Source organism: Antennarius striatus, chromosome 9 (assembly GCF_040054535.1).
Source record: "Antennarius striatus isolate MH-2024 chromosome 9, ASM4005453v1, whole genome shotgun sequence".
Classification (NCBI taxonomy): Eukaryota; Metazoa; Chordata; class Actinopteri; order Lophiiformes; family Antennariidae; genus Antennarius; species Antennarius striatus.
The window spans coordinates 17701427-17719891 of record NC_090784.1 but is presented as its reverse complement, the minus strand read 5'-3'; the positions used below and the strand labels follow the sequence as shown (position 1 = coordinate 17719891).

The following is an 18465-nucleotide window of genomic DNA, read 5'->3' as shown; positions in this document are numbered from 1 at the left end:
TGGAGGTCAGAAGAGCTCATACCTCCACCAAGGCTCAACTTCCTTTGAAATGAAACAAACCAAATTTAACACCCAAGACTGAGGGCTGGATATATTTCAGCTGTGCACAGATGGTATTTACAGGTTCCTTTTTCTTACCAGAGCTGACTAAAAAAAACTCTTGCATTTAAATTTAGTACATGTTGATTAATACACTCTAATAGATACCACAGTTCTTAAAAAATTGATGTCAAGATCAGTCTATGCTCCTCTGAGAAGTAAAGGAAATTACTTCTGTCTGTTAGGAGAACTGAACCATTGAGAGGAATGTCAATAGTTACAGCTTTGGTGCAAAGCATCGATGGCTACACTGTGTGTGTGTTCAATACATTAAATACATTTCATTAGAGACACTGCAGATCAGAATATTACCATGAAATTTGTTTTTTACAGTAAAAACCAAAAGAAAAAAAAAATCTCCCCAAGGAGATTACGAAAGGTCGATTCTTCTTCTTCTTAATAATGTTAAAATATAATTCATTTTTCTTTTTGCTATTTTCACATATTTTTGAGTCTCTTTAATTGGTTTTAAAAAGCCATCATGTTAGGCTGAGGTAGCTGTTGTTTGAGGTGAAGCAAAGAGGTTTCATGTAAATTACTAATAATCTCCTTGGATTCAATCATAGAATAGAAAGAGTTTATATCAATGCTGCTGCCCATGTCTTTGACTGGATTTTTCAAAATGCAGTTAAGACTTTATAATATCTAATTCACAATTACAGAAAAATAATACTGAGCGATCCAAGGTTGATTCACTTAATTTAACCCATCGCAGTGCCAGTACAGACTGTTGTCTTAGACTTCCAAGTGAAATGAGGCAACACTTCAAAGTGCCCTTTAGCCGACATTTACATTATTTATTCATGTGCTCGAGGACAGCGTTGATCTACATCATAGGATTTAATTAAGTCCGAAGAGGCCCAGCGATAAAGTCAAAGACCACACTCACTATTTACCACATGTATTTCAAATCAATATTTACTACAGATACTACACATATGGAATAAAATTCTACTTAATTGTCTTTGGCCTCAATGAATAGAGTTGGGGTGGGGTGATATTAAAAAATTGCATGAATTCTATTTTCTAGGCTAGAAAAGAGGCATATGATCTTGAACTTACAGGACTGGACTTAAACTTCAAGAATATTGGCAACATTAAAAAAAAAAGACCAAAGCTTAAAAAATATTGATGTAAAATCTATCTCAGAGGCTAACAGAGACTTCTGATGGAGGTTCAGCTGTGTCTCTGTTACTAAGTGAAGAAAGTAAAATGTCAAAAATATAATTAATGTTCTGATCTCACAGGTGCAGATGATAACATTAAAAATAAAAATCGTAATTATTTTACATTTTATTTAATGTTAGTAAACAATTCTTTGTGCGGATGTTGGTTTGTGATTGACATTGTTCAAAAGCCGTAAAGCAAGTGTTTGGTACAGGGACGGAATAAAGCACCAGAGCAGGTAGTCTGAAACGATGTTCAAGACCTTCTTGGGTTTCATCAGGCTGACAGCTTAGAGTAAAGAGAAGTAAAGATCTGATCTAAGGTGACCTGCATTCAACGGGCCTCAGCAGATCATTGGGGGCAGGGAGAGGGCACATCCCTGGTAATGCAAGTACTGAAGGTCGAAGACCAGGGAAAGCAGCAATTCAGAAAAGTGAGAAGAAAAAAAATAAAAACAAAACAAGTGCAAAATGTGAGAGAAAGCGATTTGAGACAAAATGGTCGAATTTCATAAGTGGAAAAGTATCAAAGTATTTTATATAATTTCTGAAATTCATATTCGACACAAATTTAAAAGAATTAAATGCACATTGTTCTAGAAATGTTTAAAATATTTTTAGATAATAAATAACTTTAAACCTAAAACTAACCTTTACTGTAACACGTCGACTGTCTTTTTCTGGCAACAAGATTGAATTTATAGTAATACAATCTATTGATACAACAAATAGTAAATTCAGTGAAAATGATCATAAACTTCTTTGGAGCACCAAACCTTTATTATTCACCAGAAATAATGCCCGACATAGAAAGACTTGGACAAAAACAATTGCCATGCCAATAACAAATTTTCTTTTAACAAAACATTTTGGTAACAGTTTCCTCCAATGAGAGCACATACATCAATAAACACAGACATAAACACAGAATATGAAATTCTCTCTCGTTGGCCCTGGCCCGACAGAACACTCGGCTTCAGACAGTAACGGGTCTTCCTGCTTAAGTCGTGCTTGTATGAGGGGACTTAGAAGAGGGCCCTTATTGATCGTCTTTTATGAGTGAAGTCCAGGCATTAGTTCCAGCAGGGTGAGGAGACAGCTGTCTGTGAGCCACTCTACTGGGCCTACATAGCAGGGCTGAGTGGAGCTGGGATGTGCACTTTTGATTTTGATCTCCCCAACATCACTTCTATTGACCGACGCACTGTCCTGTGCTTTACTTGCTGAGAGAAGCACTTGCCGAGGCCTAGCTGGAAGCCTGGAAACAAGCCTCTGCTGCATTATCCGGGTTGCTGTTGACAAGCTTTGGATGATGAATCTTCCATGGTCTGCTGAGACCTAGCCCTAATCAGTGCTGTCATCTGCTGGTACTGACCACTGCAATCACAAGTCGGTTATTGTGGTGCACAGAGCTCAGAATCTCAGTTTGTTATTTAGGTGTGTGTGAGTGGACGAGGCTTTCAGAAGTTATACACAAAGCTCAGTCCGTGCTGAGAGAAACCCACTTTTCACTCTGTGCTCTGTGCTCACATTTTTAAAGATCAGAAACTTTTCCGTCCTTATAATTAGTCAACTAAGGACGTGCCTGTTAGTATCCCATACAAGTCCCATAAATCACAGTAAAGTATGATTTCATGGATAAAGTACCTTTTTTGTATTTATTCTATATGTCAGTGTGTAGTCCTCATTTTTATCATGACCATTGTCAATTTAGTTATTTGAAGTATTTTCATGTCTTGCCACCTGCTTGCCTTAACCTTAGCCATCTAGAAGGCTTTGACACCTGCTTGCCTTAACCTTAGCCATCTAGAAGGCTTTGAGGCGCTTACCACACGGCCTTATGGCACATGCTTGCTTCGCTTCTTTCATCTACGAAGAAAAAAAAATCTTGATATACAGTGCTTCACCATGGAATCTTACAAAGTTGCACCTGAGCATAAATCCAAAGGAAGAGCACATTAAGCCACTATAAATCATCTCTCTCTCCGAAATAGTGCTAGTTTTTCAACTTAGAATTGACAATTCTTAAAATTTAAGGCATGTCATGAACATAAAGTAATGGTTAGTGGTGCCATCTTATGGCCATCACAAATATTGCATCAAAAGAAATTCAAAATTTGCACATAAGAGCTTTTCTTTCTAGACCATTCCTTGAAGTTCATACAATATACCAAAAAAAAAAAGTTTTATCAGTCTATATAGCTCAGTGAATCTCTCTGCGCCAATCTTTACTTGAAGATATTATTCCTCTACTGCTGAAAGCACTCAGAAGCTTTCTTCCCTGCTCGTAGTCGTCCTGGTCCACGCTGATCAGCAGGCGGACGCCCTCTGTGCCGGCTGCCATCCTCAAGGAGTCAGTGATGAAGACTCCCTTCAAGGCCTCCAAAAGATCTCCCTTCAGGTAGTCACTCCAGAAGGCATCGAGGTTGTCCAGCTCTGTGAACTTGATGTCGCAGACGATGGAACCCAGGTCTCTGGCACGAAGCAGCGAGTTGGCTTGGCTGAACAACTCAAACTGCCTCTCCAAGGGCTGCTCCTTGTCCGAGGAAACGCTGCCACGGAGCACCGACTCGTAGTCCAGGTATTCAGCCCGCACACGCAGGCGGACATCTGATAATGGGAGAGAGGAGGAAGCAGCAATGGAAAGTAGAGGTGACAGAGGGGTAGGGTAGAGTTTGGGGGTGAAAAGGATTACCGATCATGGAAAGGAGGGTGGAAAAGGGAAAAAATACAGAAGTAAAGGGTGAGGAAAGAGGAGTGAACAATCAAATTGGAGAAACCGACGCACCAGATAGAAAAGGAAAGAAGGAGGAGAAATGGGAACAAGACAAATCATCAAATGACAGCTCATTCAGCATATCAGTGTTGCATAAAGCTAGGGCTTCAAAAGGGAGCTTCAAGAGTACAAAAGAGTTACCAAAAGGAGAAAGTGATGCACGGCCGACTGATAACTGAACTGTACATAGTCCAGTATATTCTTTGTAGTGCGGCAGGGTGGAGCAAACTGCAGCTAAATCAACAAGCCTGTAAGCATTTTTGTGCTAAATATAGTATTACTGCAGTCACCTGAGGATTTTGGTGCTAAAGGAATTTGACGGTTTAAAAGAGTTGGAGAAAGACTGCAACTGAACTGGTAGCATAGTTAGCATAGCCTGGGAAGAAAACGAGGTAGCTACTGGTTCAGTTGCCGTCTGATTGTGAAAATTATAAATATATGGAAGAAACTGATAGGTGAGAATTTTCGGTGTGATTCCCTGAATAGCCTAAATAACTCATCACCCTGAGCAAATACCGTGGTGGCAGAAATAAAAGCAACTGAGCAAAGTCAAACACTGCAGTGGCATTTTGTTCCAGTCCCACGTTTCAAAACACTTCATTCACTCGTCTAATGCTGAATAGATGCTGGGGTTCCACAGTAACAGGATTGGTGGTCATGCAACAGCACAGCGAGAAAGATCAGAGGATACATACTGTACCGAGCAAGAGCACGGCTGAGATCGTCCCCCATGTCATTATTCCAGAGCTTCAAGTGGAAACCAGCTGCTGAAGACTTTTGCTGTAACAAAGACCCATCTCTCCCACTCAAGCCCCTTTAGCACAAGGTGAACAGCATTGACAACCAAAGACATCCAGTTTAGTAGAAACATTTCCATTAAAGTCTGTTGGCACAGGTGCTTAGGAAACCTTTTTCTGAACTGTCGTAAGGCCTTAATTTCATCATTAGCTATGCAAGGCCCGAGTCCGATGAAAATGTCTGCTGGTCCCCATCAAGTTTGAAAGAGAAATTTTGAGAATGCAACTTATGAGGGAACTTGTGATAATGTGCTAATAAGATGCCTTTAAAATGTGAGAAAATGAAACTATTCTGGAGGTATTACAGGGTAAAGAGTAGACCAGTGGAAAAACACTCAATCACTACTGCACCAATGGCGTGAACAAATATCAAGGTCCGCACCAGGTTAACCGTTAAATAGCTTTAATTCCACCGATGAATGATTCAGCTCAACAGTCAGGGCTCCTTGCTTTCCATTCACATTTAGTTTGGGGCTACTGGGAATGGCACAAGACTCGAGAGGGGTAAAGTTTGGAAAATGCCAACATTAGAAATGCAAATGTCGAATTAACACATTGATTTTGAATGTCTTAACATTTGTAGGAGACTGATAACCAAACACTGGCATTTGCATTCATGCTTCATAAGGCTCTAATTAATTACTATAAAAACAGAAGACTGGATTAAAAGGGACATTTAATCAATAAGGTTTAAATGTTTAAAAGATGCAGGTTTGGAAAGACAATCCAACTGAGAGTCAGACATCATTCAATTTACATTTTGGTTTGCTTATATAAGAAAATAACAGAATATTTTTTTCACGAGGGATCATAGTACAAGCATTTTAAAAACTGACATTTTACAGGTGTAAGACAGACTGATTTGCAAATTTTCATGTCTTTGTTTCATATTTTATCTATTATGTTTACAGTATTGACTGACAGTGGACAGTTATTAAAAAAACCCTAGATCATGAAGACAAACATTTGAAAAAAACTATTTCTGATTAGTCAGACAATGAGTACAAAAAAGTTATAAAACAATAACACCTTTGCTATAGTGGAAATAAATCATTAAATAAAAATGCTAATCTGTCATGAACATGCCACACAATTGAATTTTGGTACAAAAGATGTCAAGAGGACCAAGAAACAAGTGAAACAACTCTTGGGCAGGTGCAGAAAAAGTCAGGAAGAAATACAAATGACAAAATATCTATATGAATCATTAATAGTGATTTTACGTGGTGGCAAATCTGATCTGTGTGCAGCACAAGATGATCACCTCTCAAGAATAGAAATAGAAAGCCCACTTGCAAAGTGCAGTGCTGCAGCATCATGCATCTGTGGCGTTTCCCTGCAGCATGCCTCATATTGCTTGCGGTAGTAAAGAATGAAGAGAATGCAGCAAAAACAGAAAAGCCCTGCAGGAAGTAGCTGTTGCAGGGCAGTCACCATGACACAAATTTGCTTTTCAGCAGAACAATGTAAAAATGTGTTGATCCGATTCCACTTTGAAAGCCTTATCTATTAAATCAGTGTCAAAAATGCATCCGTACAAAGCAAAATAACACAAAAAATCCAGTGTGGAGTTAAAAATGTTGAGTATCCTTAAAAACATATTGACAAATTAGCAGTGACAGGACAAATCCATGTATTAATGTGCTTCAGACTTATTAGGTTAAGGCACATTTCAACCTCTTGGAAACCATGTGAGGGCTTTGGCTGTGATGAAAATCTGCCCTTCATGCAATTGCTGTCTTTATAGATGACTTAGACTTCTACTGTCCCATTTCATAGGGAACAGGATGGAGGTAGAGATATGGGCAAAGAAGAGAAGGCCATTTAAAACCACAGGAACACAATGATAGTCATTTTGTTAGGGTTACAGAGCACTTCACGCTTCATCAGACACAGAGACATCCACTTAGACAGGACATTAGGAAGCACAGCTTCCATTTTCTTTCTTTAAACACACCGGGTCGGTTTTGGCTTCCTCCGTCTTACCCCACCAAAAAAAAAAAAAGAAAAGAAAAAAAAAGAAAAGAAAAGAAAAGAAAGAAAAAAGTTTAAGTACCCATTTACGAGGAGTCACTTGGCACGGAGAACTTCAACTCTTTATCGATCCGTTTTTCTGCTGAATGACTGACCACGAGAGTGGAGAGTTAAGGGAGTACTCAGAGACAGGCAGACAGAACTCTCTTTTCCCAATAGACAAAAATCACTCTTTGTACCATTTTGCGTAGTTTGAGCATTTAGTGTTCGTTCTTTCCCTCTCATTGTGTGTAAGGAAACCGTTTTCCTGACACACAGGTTGGTCTGTTTAGAACTGCAAACACAGAGAAAGGAGAGAAAGAGACAAGTACAAGTGGGTTGGATATCCTTGGAGTTGTTGTTTCAACATTAAGCATGTCACAGCACTCACATCTCAAAGTTTTAATAAGATTTGGGAATAGCCGGACTCGTAAATTTACTGAGAAAGGCCTTCACCGTAGCTCCAACATTTACCACTGGTTATGTGCTTGTTTCTAACTGGGATGCCTGAGACCACTTTCACCTGGACCCCTCACTTTCACGTTATCTGAGCTCCATCCCTAACATTAACCAGATTTATCCACGTTAAAGCAGGTAAAGGCCGTCTCAAGTACACCATTTGCATAACACAACACTATTAGGGTACAAGCACCCCAAGGGTATTTGGAACAGCAGTCATCATTTTCAGAATTTAAATGACTCTTTGCTAAAAGTAATTTCAGGAATAAATTCTGACAATAAAGAGTATTGACGTCTGTTTAAATCTCACTGGACTGAACCGCCGTATCCATCTCTGCTCCCTCTTGATAATCTCACACCCAGGAATCACACAGGACACAGAGATGAGATACAGCTTCGTTCAGCAGAGCATTGTTGGATTATATTTCCTCAGAGCCGTTGTCATTTTTAAATAGCTGTATGCTGGCATCCATTTCAGATTACTTGAAATAGACCCCAGAGCATCCACAGTAGTATCTTTATAACTCCAAAGGTTTTATTGAGCCAGTATAAATTGATTGAATCTTAAGGAAGATGTTTACTACTTGGAATGAAGATAGCAAAGAAAGAAAGGAAAGGACTGATCCAAAATGTTCCCTGTGGTGAGATAATGTCTGTGGTATCTGGCACTTTCACAAGCATGACCAACATGTTTGTTCTATCTTCCATAAGATATTACTGTCGCCTTATTGTTCCTGGCTTAACTGGCATCCTTCACTGAGAGCCGAACCCTTAACATGATGCGATGTCAAATCTAAAATACAGATGACCTAAAATTACAGTTTTGTGTTCTCTCAAATTTCTTTCTTGTATTTTGTGACACATCCTTTCAGACCCCTCGAAAGCTGGACAGATCTCAGGTCAGTGTTATACTAGCATTGGCACAGATTACTGTTAAACTACTCAGTTTAACTCTTACAGCATGAAGTACGGTACTTCACTTGAAATTAAAAAAAAAATTTACAACATGGTTAAAAAAGGCTTCCTTTTGTTATTACCAATGCTACATCAATGGTTTTATTTTTATTATGTTAGACACTTAATTTTTTTTCTTTCAATTATTGTAGGAAACAATACAAATAAATTTTGTAAAATATTACTGAACTACTACATTTTTCCTGTAGGATCACAAATATTGAACTGAGAAACATTAGTCATATACTGTAATTCCATTTAGAATTTCTTCAAATTACAGTATTATATTACGTCTTGTGGTTGCCAAAATTAAGAGTAATACAGAATAATGTCGACACTGTGTACAACAGTCCTAAAGAAAAAGAGGCATTTTTGTTGGCCACATTTGTGAAAATGTACACAATTTACCAGATCACCAGTTATAACTATTATTATAGAATTTAATAGTTATATAACACTTAATTAACATGTATCTCCATTACCAGAGTTTAAGGGCTGATTTAAAACATAGTTTGTGCCGTCCACCAATCTTTGTCTCTTTGGAAAATGCTTACTGCTGAGGACTCAGTTTGGTGAAATACTTACTCCTGGGCAAAAAAAAAAAAAAAGTATAAAAGCGGTTGCTCAAATGTACATTGTCTTGTTGTGCATTTCAAAAAGACATAGCAGAACCTGCAAAGTTATGGTTTGAGAATCATTCTCTACCAGTCAGTCACCAGACCATGTGCTTCCTTTTTGCCCAGGAGTGTGCAGCACTTGCCAGAAATACAGAACAAATCTCAAACATATTACTTTTTTATCCCATAGAACATGACGGAATGTTTTTGAGAATAAAGTAGGTTTCCTGAGGGGGACGGGGTAGGGGGCAGCTACATGATGACACATAATCACTGAATAAGGAGCACAGTGGCTGCATCAACCACCAGTGTAACAGGGGCAGAGAGCCTCTTTTACCTTAGGCATCGGCCAAGACTTGTGAGAGAGCGCATGACTGACTCCAGCAGCCACACGGCAGTACGCATGGACTAAGTGGAGTGACAGACTTTATTGTTTTGTTCCTCAGTATCCCCCTCTGTCTCCATGATCCTTTGTCTTAGGTTACTGGATCTGAGTCACAATCCTGTGTGAACCTGGTGGAATCAAATGTGGAGTCAAGACAGCAACATGTTTATTGTCACAGATGCATCACTCATCCTGAATAGCAAGGAAGAGCTGTCTTCAGTGGTAGATGTCTTTGATTCTGAATCATTAATCACTGATTTTAAGTATTTTTGATCAACTGGAAATGATGAATTTTCAAAATAAATGCTTGAGAATGTGTGGATTTGTTCTGTCAAAGAAAACCTTACAACGAGGACATCATGTGATGTTAGGGTTATCTCAATTTCATTGAGAAAGTTGCACGGAGTGATTAAACACAGGCAAAAGTGGAAAAGCTGGACTAGAGATTGATTAAGGATTACATATTGCAGCTTTTAAGTGGAGTTAGATTGTTTCAAACATTGGTGCAGATCATCTCTCAACAGGAAACTTTGACAGCTGGCACATACTGAATTTTTGCATCAAGTCTGAAACTCAAAGCAGAATGGGGACTGTATGTGAGGATGACTGGATGACGTTCTTCAGATAGGCAAAACAAAAAGACATGAAGCAACCAACCAGTCTATTATAAGATATTATAAGCAGCATCTGAGAGTCCAATGGATTACAGAAAGGTAAAATAAAGGGAAATTAATGAAAATAAGGGTCAGATGGAGAAAACAACAAACGCTCATTGATGTTGCATGTTTAATAAGTTATGGACATGCCATGAGTCTAAAAATAGTCAACAAATTGGAATAGAACAGCGGGAGCAATGAAGAGAAGACAGCCAAATCTTGGGTACAAAAGCTGCAAATCAGAATGTCTTCCATTTTTAAAATGCAGAAGGAAAAGCTAGCATCTGCTGCCTCTGGAGCCATGAGACAAGGTGTATGAGCAAATGCTAAACAACTAAACAACAATCAATAACGTGCTGCACTCTGCAGTAAGAGAGTTAGATTTCAAGCACATGTGATAACAACAAATTTAAAGTTCCCCTTGACTGAGATTCTGCCGCTGATGTTTTTTAAAGCGCTTCAGTGGCTGTGAGTGACACAGACATAAAAAAAATCTCATGCAAAAGCAGGTGCGATTAGCAGAAAAAGCATGCTTGATATTTTACAAGTCCCTTCTTTGTATGTTTGACAGACTGTTAATGTGGCTTATTGACATCTGCTATTGAGAAGTAATTGAACTACTGTTCTTTTCAAATGCATTCAGAACAGCAACATGTTTCATAAGGGTGAAAGTAAGGATAGGGGGAAAGGATTACTAATTAAAGCATGGTGTACTGGAGAAGAGCCATGCATTCTGATTGCTTGCTCACTGCTGCCTGTATGCTCTCAGGAAACGTAAGTTAGTAAGATGTCAAACTATTTCCATTTGCTTTACATATATTTTCCTAAACAAAAAAATTTAAAATTTCACAGAATTATTGAAAGTACTATGAAGTTTTACATGGATGTTCAAAAAGAGTTGTCTTCTTTTTAAATGATTTTTTGAAAACATGAAGAAATTTGTAAAGATTCAGAGGTAGTATGCAAACAACTTAAACTGTGATAAAGTTCAGCTTTAACTCCACATCATCAGAATTTAGGAGACAAAACAGGAAATGAGGTGAAGCGGGAGAAGAGTGATGAATTGAAAAAGAATGCAGAAGTGGGATGGATAAATTATTTGACAAAAAAAAAAGGCAGGATGAAGATCATGGGCAAGATTAAAAGCTTAATGTGAAGCAAATTGTGAATACATGGGGGTTACTTACTGCAAGACACTTTTTGTGGTGGTGGTAATGGTAGCTGGCCTCTGTTTGCTTTCCTGGGCTTGCGGCTCCAGCCATTCCCCTTCTTCTTCCTAGGTCTCCTTGCGGATGTCCCAGGCAAAGAAGGACAAACACCTGACAGAATGTACATAAAATTAGTGCATAGATTTAAGACAAAAACAAAAGGGCACCAATGAGATCCTGTGTAAGCTTGTTGTTTAGGTGTTAAATATGTCTGTTCTTTTCTGTGTTGTTCATGTAACACTTCCATATAAGCTGTTTTGATCTCAACTTCCTTTTTAAGGGTTAACCACAAGCAGACATGTATCTTACTCAATAACTAAGAGCATTGTAATTTGGCCTGAAGAAACCACTTCAACTTGAAGAATGTGCATTCTTCACAGACATACTGTAAGAACTCTAAAGAATCTACAAAAAAACAACAACACTGGCAGTAATTTTAGTTTGAAGTAAATATTACTGCCACTTGAACAGAAAATGGGTTTGTGGAGACACCTTGGCCTCTACTTCCAGTGAGTTAAATAACATATTTCTCTTCACTTACCGTTTCTCATTTGCTGTGAAAATGATGGAAGGCGTGTTTCTGTCTGTCTGCAGCTGTGTTGCATTCCTGAGGCATTAACAAACTCTATGTTTTCCCTTCCAGAGCTGTGCCCAATTCTCGCTGGAGATACTGAAAAACAAAGAATGACAACCGTTAATCTATGACTACAAAGGCAACACGGCAGCATTGGCTCAGACATCCTGGCACATCCAAGACACAGACATCAGACAAGACATAAATGGCTGATCATGATTTATTCTCACCTGTCCTCCTTTTCTTATGAGTCACAAAAGGCAGCAGGTCATGACGAGTGAGCACTCTCAGTAGTTGCAGAAGAGGTTCCAGGTTTCCATCACTGACATATCCTCGTTTCTCCAGCTCTAACAGCAGCGTAAGACCACTTGTGGGTTTACATGAGGCCACTAAGGGAACTTGGGAGCTTTGAGGCTTCAGCCGCCTCCAGGCATTTGTCAACATAGGGTCTGGTGAGACCCTGTCATCATCAGGATCATCGTCATGGGGCTCAACTGTCCAGCCTGTTGGATCCAAGGGGTGCGTTACAGAGCAGGTTTCATTCAGAAGGAATGACAAGACCTCAACGTCTGTCACTGTCAGCTGACAACCAACTATTTCAAAAACCTCATGGAGAGACAACATCCCATAGTGGTTCAGGCACTCCATTTCTTCCCAGTAAAGGGAGTCCCTGCCTGGGCATCCTGGGTGATGAACTGCTGCCATGGGTCTGCCTAACTCCCCTCCTTCACCTTCCGACCAAAACTGTTTGCACTAAAAAAAGAAAAAACATTACATTTATCAACCACACAAACTCAAAAATGGCAGCTTGTGATTCTACTGTGGTGTACTTATTTTAGCCTGAAGAGACACGCAAACACAGGCAGCAATTAAATTATGCTGTGCACTGCACAACATACAACACGCAACAACAAATCTTATTTGACAGTGTTTTGTTCGTTGTTACAGCGACAGAAATTAGCGCGTTTCAACTATAGGCAGACACATATATTCGTCGAAAAATGACAAGTCAGCAAAAACAAAACAACAACCTCGTACAATATGTTCAGATTACTCTTTTGAGGGTGACGTCGAGACACTTCCGGGTTACGTACACTGTCTGGAACTCAATGTTCGAGCAATACGGGGCGACCCCGACTGGTCTAGCAACTTCAGTTTTCCGACACCGAATGAGTGGATGCCTGTCGTGACCTGTCGTTGTTTAGAAACCCGTAAAAACAAGGCGCTCCCCACATTAAAAAATAGGAACACAAAGCGTAGCCTAGCCGGGGATGCGAGGCAGGTTACGTAATGACGTGTTTCTGACGGGGGGGGTGGGGAGGGGGGGGGCAACCGTCAAAACATCGCGCTTCAAACAGCTGTTTAGCTAAAAAATTAAACACTCAACATAATAAAAAACTAACGAATAACATTTAATACTGTTAGATTATTACATGAATTCATATTAAAATCGTTAATTTAGTTTGAGTTTGTCATGACGTTAAATTTATAGTGCTACATACGCTGATAATGTTATGCTAGTGATAGTACGCTAGGTACGAGCCCCGAATGAGTGACAGCGATGAAAAAATGACAAAACGAACGGATGTATACATTCAGTGTAATCTCATCAATGTAAACAAGCTGTTGGCTTACCTGGCATTTAGCGTTCCCACTCGTTAGACAACCTGCCAACTCCCTCCGTGGCTTCATCGACTGACAGCAGCACAATAACACAGGAACAGGCTGAGCACAGGTATCCGCCCACCTGATGACGTCACGTCGAGTTTCGCTTCTGTCGGAAGTCAATCGGCTGTGTTCCTGTTTTATTGACATGCATGTTGTTTTCTTCCTTTCTCATACCTGCAGATAGCATAAAGCCCTTCTGATTTCTCTTTATTTGTCACAGGTTCCATCTTGCGTGTGAATGAAACGTGTTTCTGCTGCTGAAGGTAAATAAATAGAGATATTTTTAATTATTATTATCCCATTTGTTATGAACACTCTAAACATGTTTCTATGGCATACAAAGCATATGCAAATAATAGCAGTTAAAAATCTTTTAATTTGTATAATACTAAATTCAATTCAGCCATGCATATATCCATCCACGCTTCAGCCTATCACTGCTGCTACGGGGGAGACACCCCAACGCCTCGGGGGGCCTAAATTTCATCGTACATAATAATAATAATACGGACAAAACCATACAAAACTTCAGAAAAGTCTGTCAATATCTACTCATTGCACCTAAAAGCAATAGATCAATGATTGTGTGAAACTTTTAATAGAAATGCGTTATTTGTCAGGAAGTTATTTAAAACAAAATCTCACTTGTGGCCTGTGGTGGTTTTCTTCAGAATGTATCTGAGTAACCTCTGAAGATATAAAACATGATACCTGAATCAATATGGTTTTACCCGCAATTTGATCGGAGTTGCAGTTCTGTAGCATTATTTGTTGCCTCACATTTCTAAGTCGACGTACTGTATTTTATTTGTTAGTTCTTATGAATGATGGTCACTGATGTGCATTGTGTATTTAATGATTATCGATGTGTAATTTGATTCAGTGCATGACTGTAATCTCCTGATAGGTTCATGTAATTAACATTTTGTCCTGCCTTTGACATCTCTTCGGATGTTTGTCATTTTTTATTGATGGGACACGTTGTTTTTCCCTTTATCTTCACTACATTTCGCATGGGCGTAGTTACACAGAAAGCTTGATGTGGGGGGGAACTGAACCCCTGTTGACACTTAAATCACATTTTTATTGCTGAATGTCTTGTGTGTGTGTGTGTGTGTGTGTGTGTGTGTGTGTGTGTGTGTGTGTGTGTGTGTGTGTGTGTGTGTGTGTGTGTGTGTGTGTGTGTGTGTGTGTGTGTGTGTGTGTGTGTTGTGTGAAACGCGATAACCCATGGGCAACATGAACGACCACCTTTTTTAGCTTACTATTACTGCAACAAAGCACAGGTAACACTAAAACGGAAATATTTTAAATTATACCTTAATCGCAGTGTCAGCTACAAATTGATTTTAGCAGGATGTGCACGCAGGTAAGGAATGGTAAGTGTTCAAAAACAAACGTGATATCAAACATCTCGACAGAGGATGAGCGGTTCCTGATGTGGTCAGCAGGGGGCGCTGTTTGACCCCCAGATAGCCGGAAGTGATATCAAATCCGCATCACATCCGTGATCCAGGACAACCAGGAAGGGTCAGAGGCAGTCTCATCGAAGTTCAGCTGTAAGTGTTTTTGATTAATTACCGATTACCGAGCTGAGATTTTAGACAACGTTGTTCTCTTTCTCATAGTATAACGCATCTCCCCACAGATGTGTAAATTATACAGTATTGTAATAAAAATGTCATTATTACCAACCTAGATCTGTTTGTAGGTATTAAACGCTAGCAGAGAAGCTAGCTGTGAAAAAAAACTCGTAAAGTTGTCATTGGGACAAGTTATTTTTAGTCACTGCCCGCTTGCAGATGTTTTAATAACGCTAAAAACGTTACTAAATATTCGTTACGTTAATTCTGTGCTGTGTTACTATTTGCTGAAGGTGTTCTGAAATGTTGTGGTTAGGTGATGTGGCATCGACCGAGCCCTTTGCTGACACTGACGTATTCAGATTAGTGTCGTGTTCCGTCTCCCTTTCTTCACTCCGCTTTGAAAGTGATTAAATGAAATGAAATCATATCCAAATGTATTTATATATCGCCAAATCATAACAGGTTGACAAACTTGTTTATCACGACGTAATCATTCATAACTGAATAGTCTTTTAATGCAGATTTAATCTAACAGTAAGATGAGTTAAAAATACTGTATTCAATTTACAGAACACCAGAGTGGTCATTCATGTGTATTTTTTCTTACAGAATTACTCCCAAGTCACTACACTAGCCAATACATTTTTTATGTTTTATGTAATAAGCATCTTAGATGATGTGTTTTAATCTGAATTGAAAGTAATTAATTAAAGTTAATATTAGTTTACAATAATTTGGTTGCTGTTTTTGTGTGAAGTCGACTCAAAAAATAAATAAGAAGGGAAAATGGTGTTAGCGATGAAAATGTTACTAAACAGAATTCATTTTTCTGTTTGTGCTGTTACTGTTGTCTCATTGCAGACGTGCTATACATGTCATCCGGAGCTCCAAAAGGAGAGAACTGTCTTGTAGACATGGACAGCAAGGCTGGAGATCTATTCAGTGCAGAGGATGCTCATCCAACTGGAACTGGTGGAGCTGGAATATTGGCAAAGTAAGACTACATATTTATTAATTTTAGAGAGAGGTTCATCAAGTGCAGTAATTATGCTGTTATCAAAGGGGCTCATGTTTCTGTGTCTGAAATTACCTCGCGTATATCCAGTGTTAATATGCTGAAGTATTGTTAACTATTATTTATTAGTCTGCAATGCATAAAAATAAGGTTGAACAGTCCACTTCTGTAAGTTTTCAGTGTCTCTGTGTCATTTCATAGGCTGGGGCTCCCCAAAGGCTTCTCAGTTGGTATGGCTAAAGAGTGGATTGACAGGCGACGGGTGTCCATTCGACCGTGGGCCAGCTTCGTGGACCAGCGGAAGTTTTCAAAACCCCGAAACTTTGGAGAGATGTGCCAAAGGGTTGTTAAAAATGTGGAAATTTACAACAGCAACTATACCTTCATCTTCCTGGGCCTCATCCTCTACTGCATGTAAGGCTAACAGAGAGGAAACCACTTTTTCATTATTTACTCTTCCCACTGAAAAGCTCACCTACACCAAATACACAAACATACATAGGAACTTTAGTGGAGTGGTTTGGCAAAAGTAAAATATCCAATCATTTGAACTCAAATCTAAACTCCAATCTGTTTTTTCTCTTCAGAATCAGTTCTCCCATGTTGCTGATTGCTTTGGCTGTGTTTGTTGGTGCCTTCTACATAATTCACCTCAAGTCTCTGGAGTCCAAACTGGTTGTTCTTGGTGAGTATTGCTGTCAGGAACGCTTTGCAACCTATTCATTGTGTTCGTTCTCAAGAACAGCGAATTCTGAACTCACTGAGAACACCAGCACCTTAATGGTCATGTGTCTGAGAAGATAAATCAATCTCACCAGAAATATTTTGATTGATGCAATTTCCTACATAAATGCTTAATTTTACACTAGGAATTTGTGTGGAATTGGAATTTTTTTGCATCTTACCACTTGTACTTTTGAAGAGTAAATAAACACTTAAAATTATTCAACAAGTGTGTGTGTGTGTGTGTGTGTGTGTGTGTGTGTGTCATGTAAGATCATTAAATGTACTGTTGAGCTGTTGTATATGTATTTATTTCCAGTGATTTTTAGAAGATTTGCAAAGAAGAAACATAAAATGATTCAGATTAGTGGCAATATCTGTTTTTTGTCACCTATCAATGTCTTATTTTGGTGGATTAACAGGCCGGGAGCTGACCGTCCCTCACCAGATGAGCCTGGCCGGTGCCATGTCTCTTCCTGTATTCTGGTTGGCCGGCGCTGGAGCTGCAGTCTTTTGGGTCTTAGGTAAACCAAACCACATTAGATGTTTATTATTAATCTGGGCTTGCATTACTTTTTTTTTGTGGTGCTCATTAGGCTACAGTAATTTAAATGTTTGATGGCAGCTTCTATATAAGAATCACTTAAATGTTAACATATTGAAGTCATAGAGACATGGTAAGAAAACTTAAAAAAACAACCTCATGGTTTTTCCTGTTTTTCTCTCTTCGTCTGTTTTTGAAGGAGCAACGCTGTTCGTGATTGGCTCTCATGCTGCGTTCCGTGAGCTGGAGGCGTCAGATATGGAGGAGCTCCTCATGGAGCCTGTGTGAAGAGCAGGTTGAAGTCTCAGTGGGTGCTGGTCGACCATTGGTCATCACTTTGATGATGCAGTTGGGGTTGAAGAAAAACCTGCTCCCATAGCTGTTTTTAGCTACATGTTTATCCTGTATTTCCTATATCTTACCAATGCCATTGTATCACAAATATACCTTGTCTTGCCTCTCAAACTGTTATTTTAAAGTGCATTTCCTTTTTTAATCTCATGTAAATTTACAAATGCAAAAAATATTAATTTGATAAAATCAAGTACAATATCCTGATTATATTATATGCTTTCTCTACACATTTAAGTTAACATATCTGTCAGTGTATTATTCAGTTAGGATTATGTATTCTCTACTCTCTGCTGTAGATATCTTCAGAAATGACCTCTTCAGATAATCCATCCAAAGGTATTGCTCGACGTGTTTCTGAAAATACATTCACATTCAGCAGAACGACTTTTGTGGGTTTCAGATAGTTACTTGACATTGATGAGAATATTTAAAGGTCAGAATAAGGTTTTTCTTTTTCTTTTTTGGATGAGCCTGTACGCAGCTTACTGATTGAATGCATATTTGTCAGCTATAATTACAGTCAGGTATGGGGTTTTTTTCCTGCAAACATACAGATAATTCTTGATTCATTTGTTTACATTTTAATGTACGTTGGGTGTTTTTGTATTTAAATGACATTCTGAAGTGCAATAAATCCTATATGTAAAAATGGTGTCGCAGTGATATAATTTAGATTTTTTTTATGTAAACTTTTGCACTGAAGTAATTTTATCTACTCCATCAGAATTACTGTTGACTCCAGTTTGTGCACCCTTGGTAGCTCATGTGGTGAAGTCTCAGTAATTAGTCTGTATCCTCATTATTGTTACATACAAAACAAAACAAATACACGGTGGAATCAGATGGCTTCAATCTTTGAGATTATAAAGTA

General features: G+C 38.8%; 2 protein-coding genes across 3 annotated transcripts; one reads left to right on the top strand and one right to left on the bottom strand.

The window, feature by feature from the left end:
• Positions 1–2951: 2951 nt before the first annotated feature.
• On the bottom strand, positions 2952–13462 carry dedd1 (death effector domain-containing 1). The gene is made up of 5 exons (XM_068322909.1): positions 13340–13462; positions 11935–12457; positions 11672–11800; positions 11110–11241; positions 2952–3875 (listed from the first exon to the last, which is right to left on the bottom strand). Exons 1-5 carry the CDS (start codon positions 13394–13396, stop codon positions 3469–3471), a joined length of 1248 nt encoding a protein of 415 aa, XP_068179010.1. The 5' UTR covers positions 13397–13462; the 3' UTR covers positions 2952–3468.
• Positions 13463–13498: 36 nt separating this feature from the next.
• Positions 13499–18237, top strand: rabac1 (Rab acceptor 1 (prenylated)). 2 transcript variants are annotated; one of them, XM_068322910.1, is made up of 7 exons: positions 13499–13635; positions 14794–14931; positions 15820–15952; positions 16175–16387; positions 16561–16658; positions 17119–17220; positions 17440–18237. In XM_068322910.1, exons 3-7 carry the CDS (start codon positions 15831–15833, stop codon positions 17526–17528), a joined length of 624 nt encoding a protein of 207 aa, XP_068179011.1. In that variant the 5' UTR covers positions 13499–13635; positions 14794–14931; positions 15820–15830; the 3' UTR covers positions 17529–18237. The 2 variants fall into 2 exon arrangements, with proteins under 2 accessions (XP_068179011.1, XP_068179012.1); XM_068322911.1 differs by lacking the exon at positions 13499–13635 and having other exon boundaries at positions 14687–14931.
• Positions 18238–18465: the final 228 nt, after the last annotated feature.

What these genes read in the sequence shown, in the direction of transcription:
- dedd1 (XM_068322909.1), bottom strand. Translation starts at nt 13,396, where the DNA reads ATGAAGCCACGGAGGGAGTTGGCAGGTTGTCTAACGAGTGGGAACGCT. An exon ending in GTGGGAACGCTAAATGCCAG is followed by an intron (nt 12,458 to 13,339) that starts GTAAGCCAACAG and finishes TTCTTTTTTTAG; the next exon opens with TGCAAACAGTTTTGGTCGGA. An exon ending in ACCACAAAAAGTGTCTTGCA is followed by an intron (nt 3,876 to 11,109) that starts GTAAGTAACCCC and finishes TCCCATTATCAG; the next exon opens with ATGTCCGCCTGCGTGTGCGG.
- rabac1 (XM_068322910.1), top strand. Translation starts at nt 15,831, where the DNA reads ATGTCATCCGGAGCTCCAAAAGGAGAGAACTGTCTTGTAGACATGGAC. An exon ending in GGCCTCATCCTCTACTGCAT is followed by an intron (nt 16,388 to 16,560) that starts GTAAGGCTAACA and finishes TTTTCTCTTCAG; the next exon opens with AATCAGTTCTCCCATGTTGC. An exon ending in TGCAGTCTTTTGGGTCTTAG is followed by an intron (nt 17,221 to 17,439) that starts GTAAACCAAACC and finishes CTGTTTTTGAAG; the next exon opens with GAGCAACGCTGTTCGTGATT.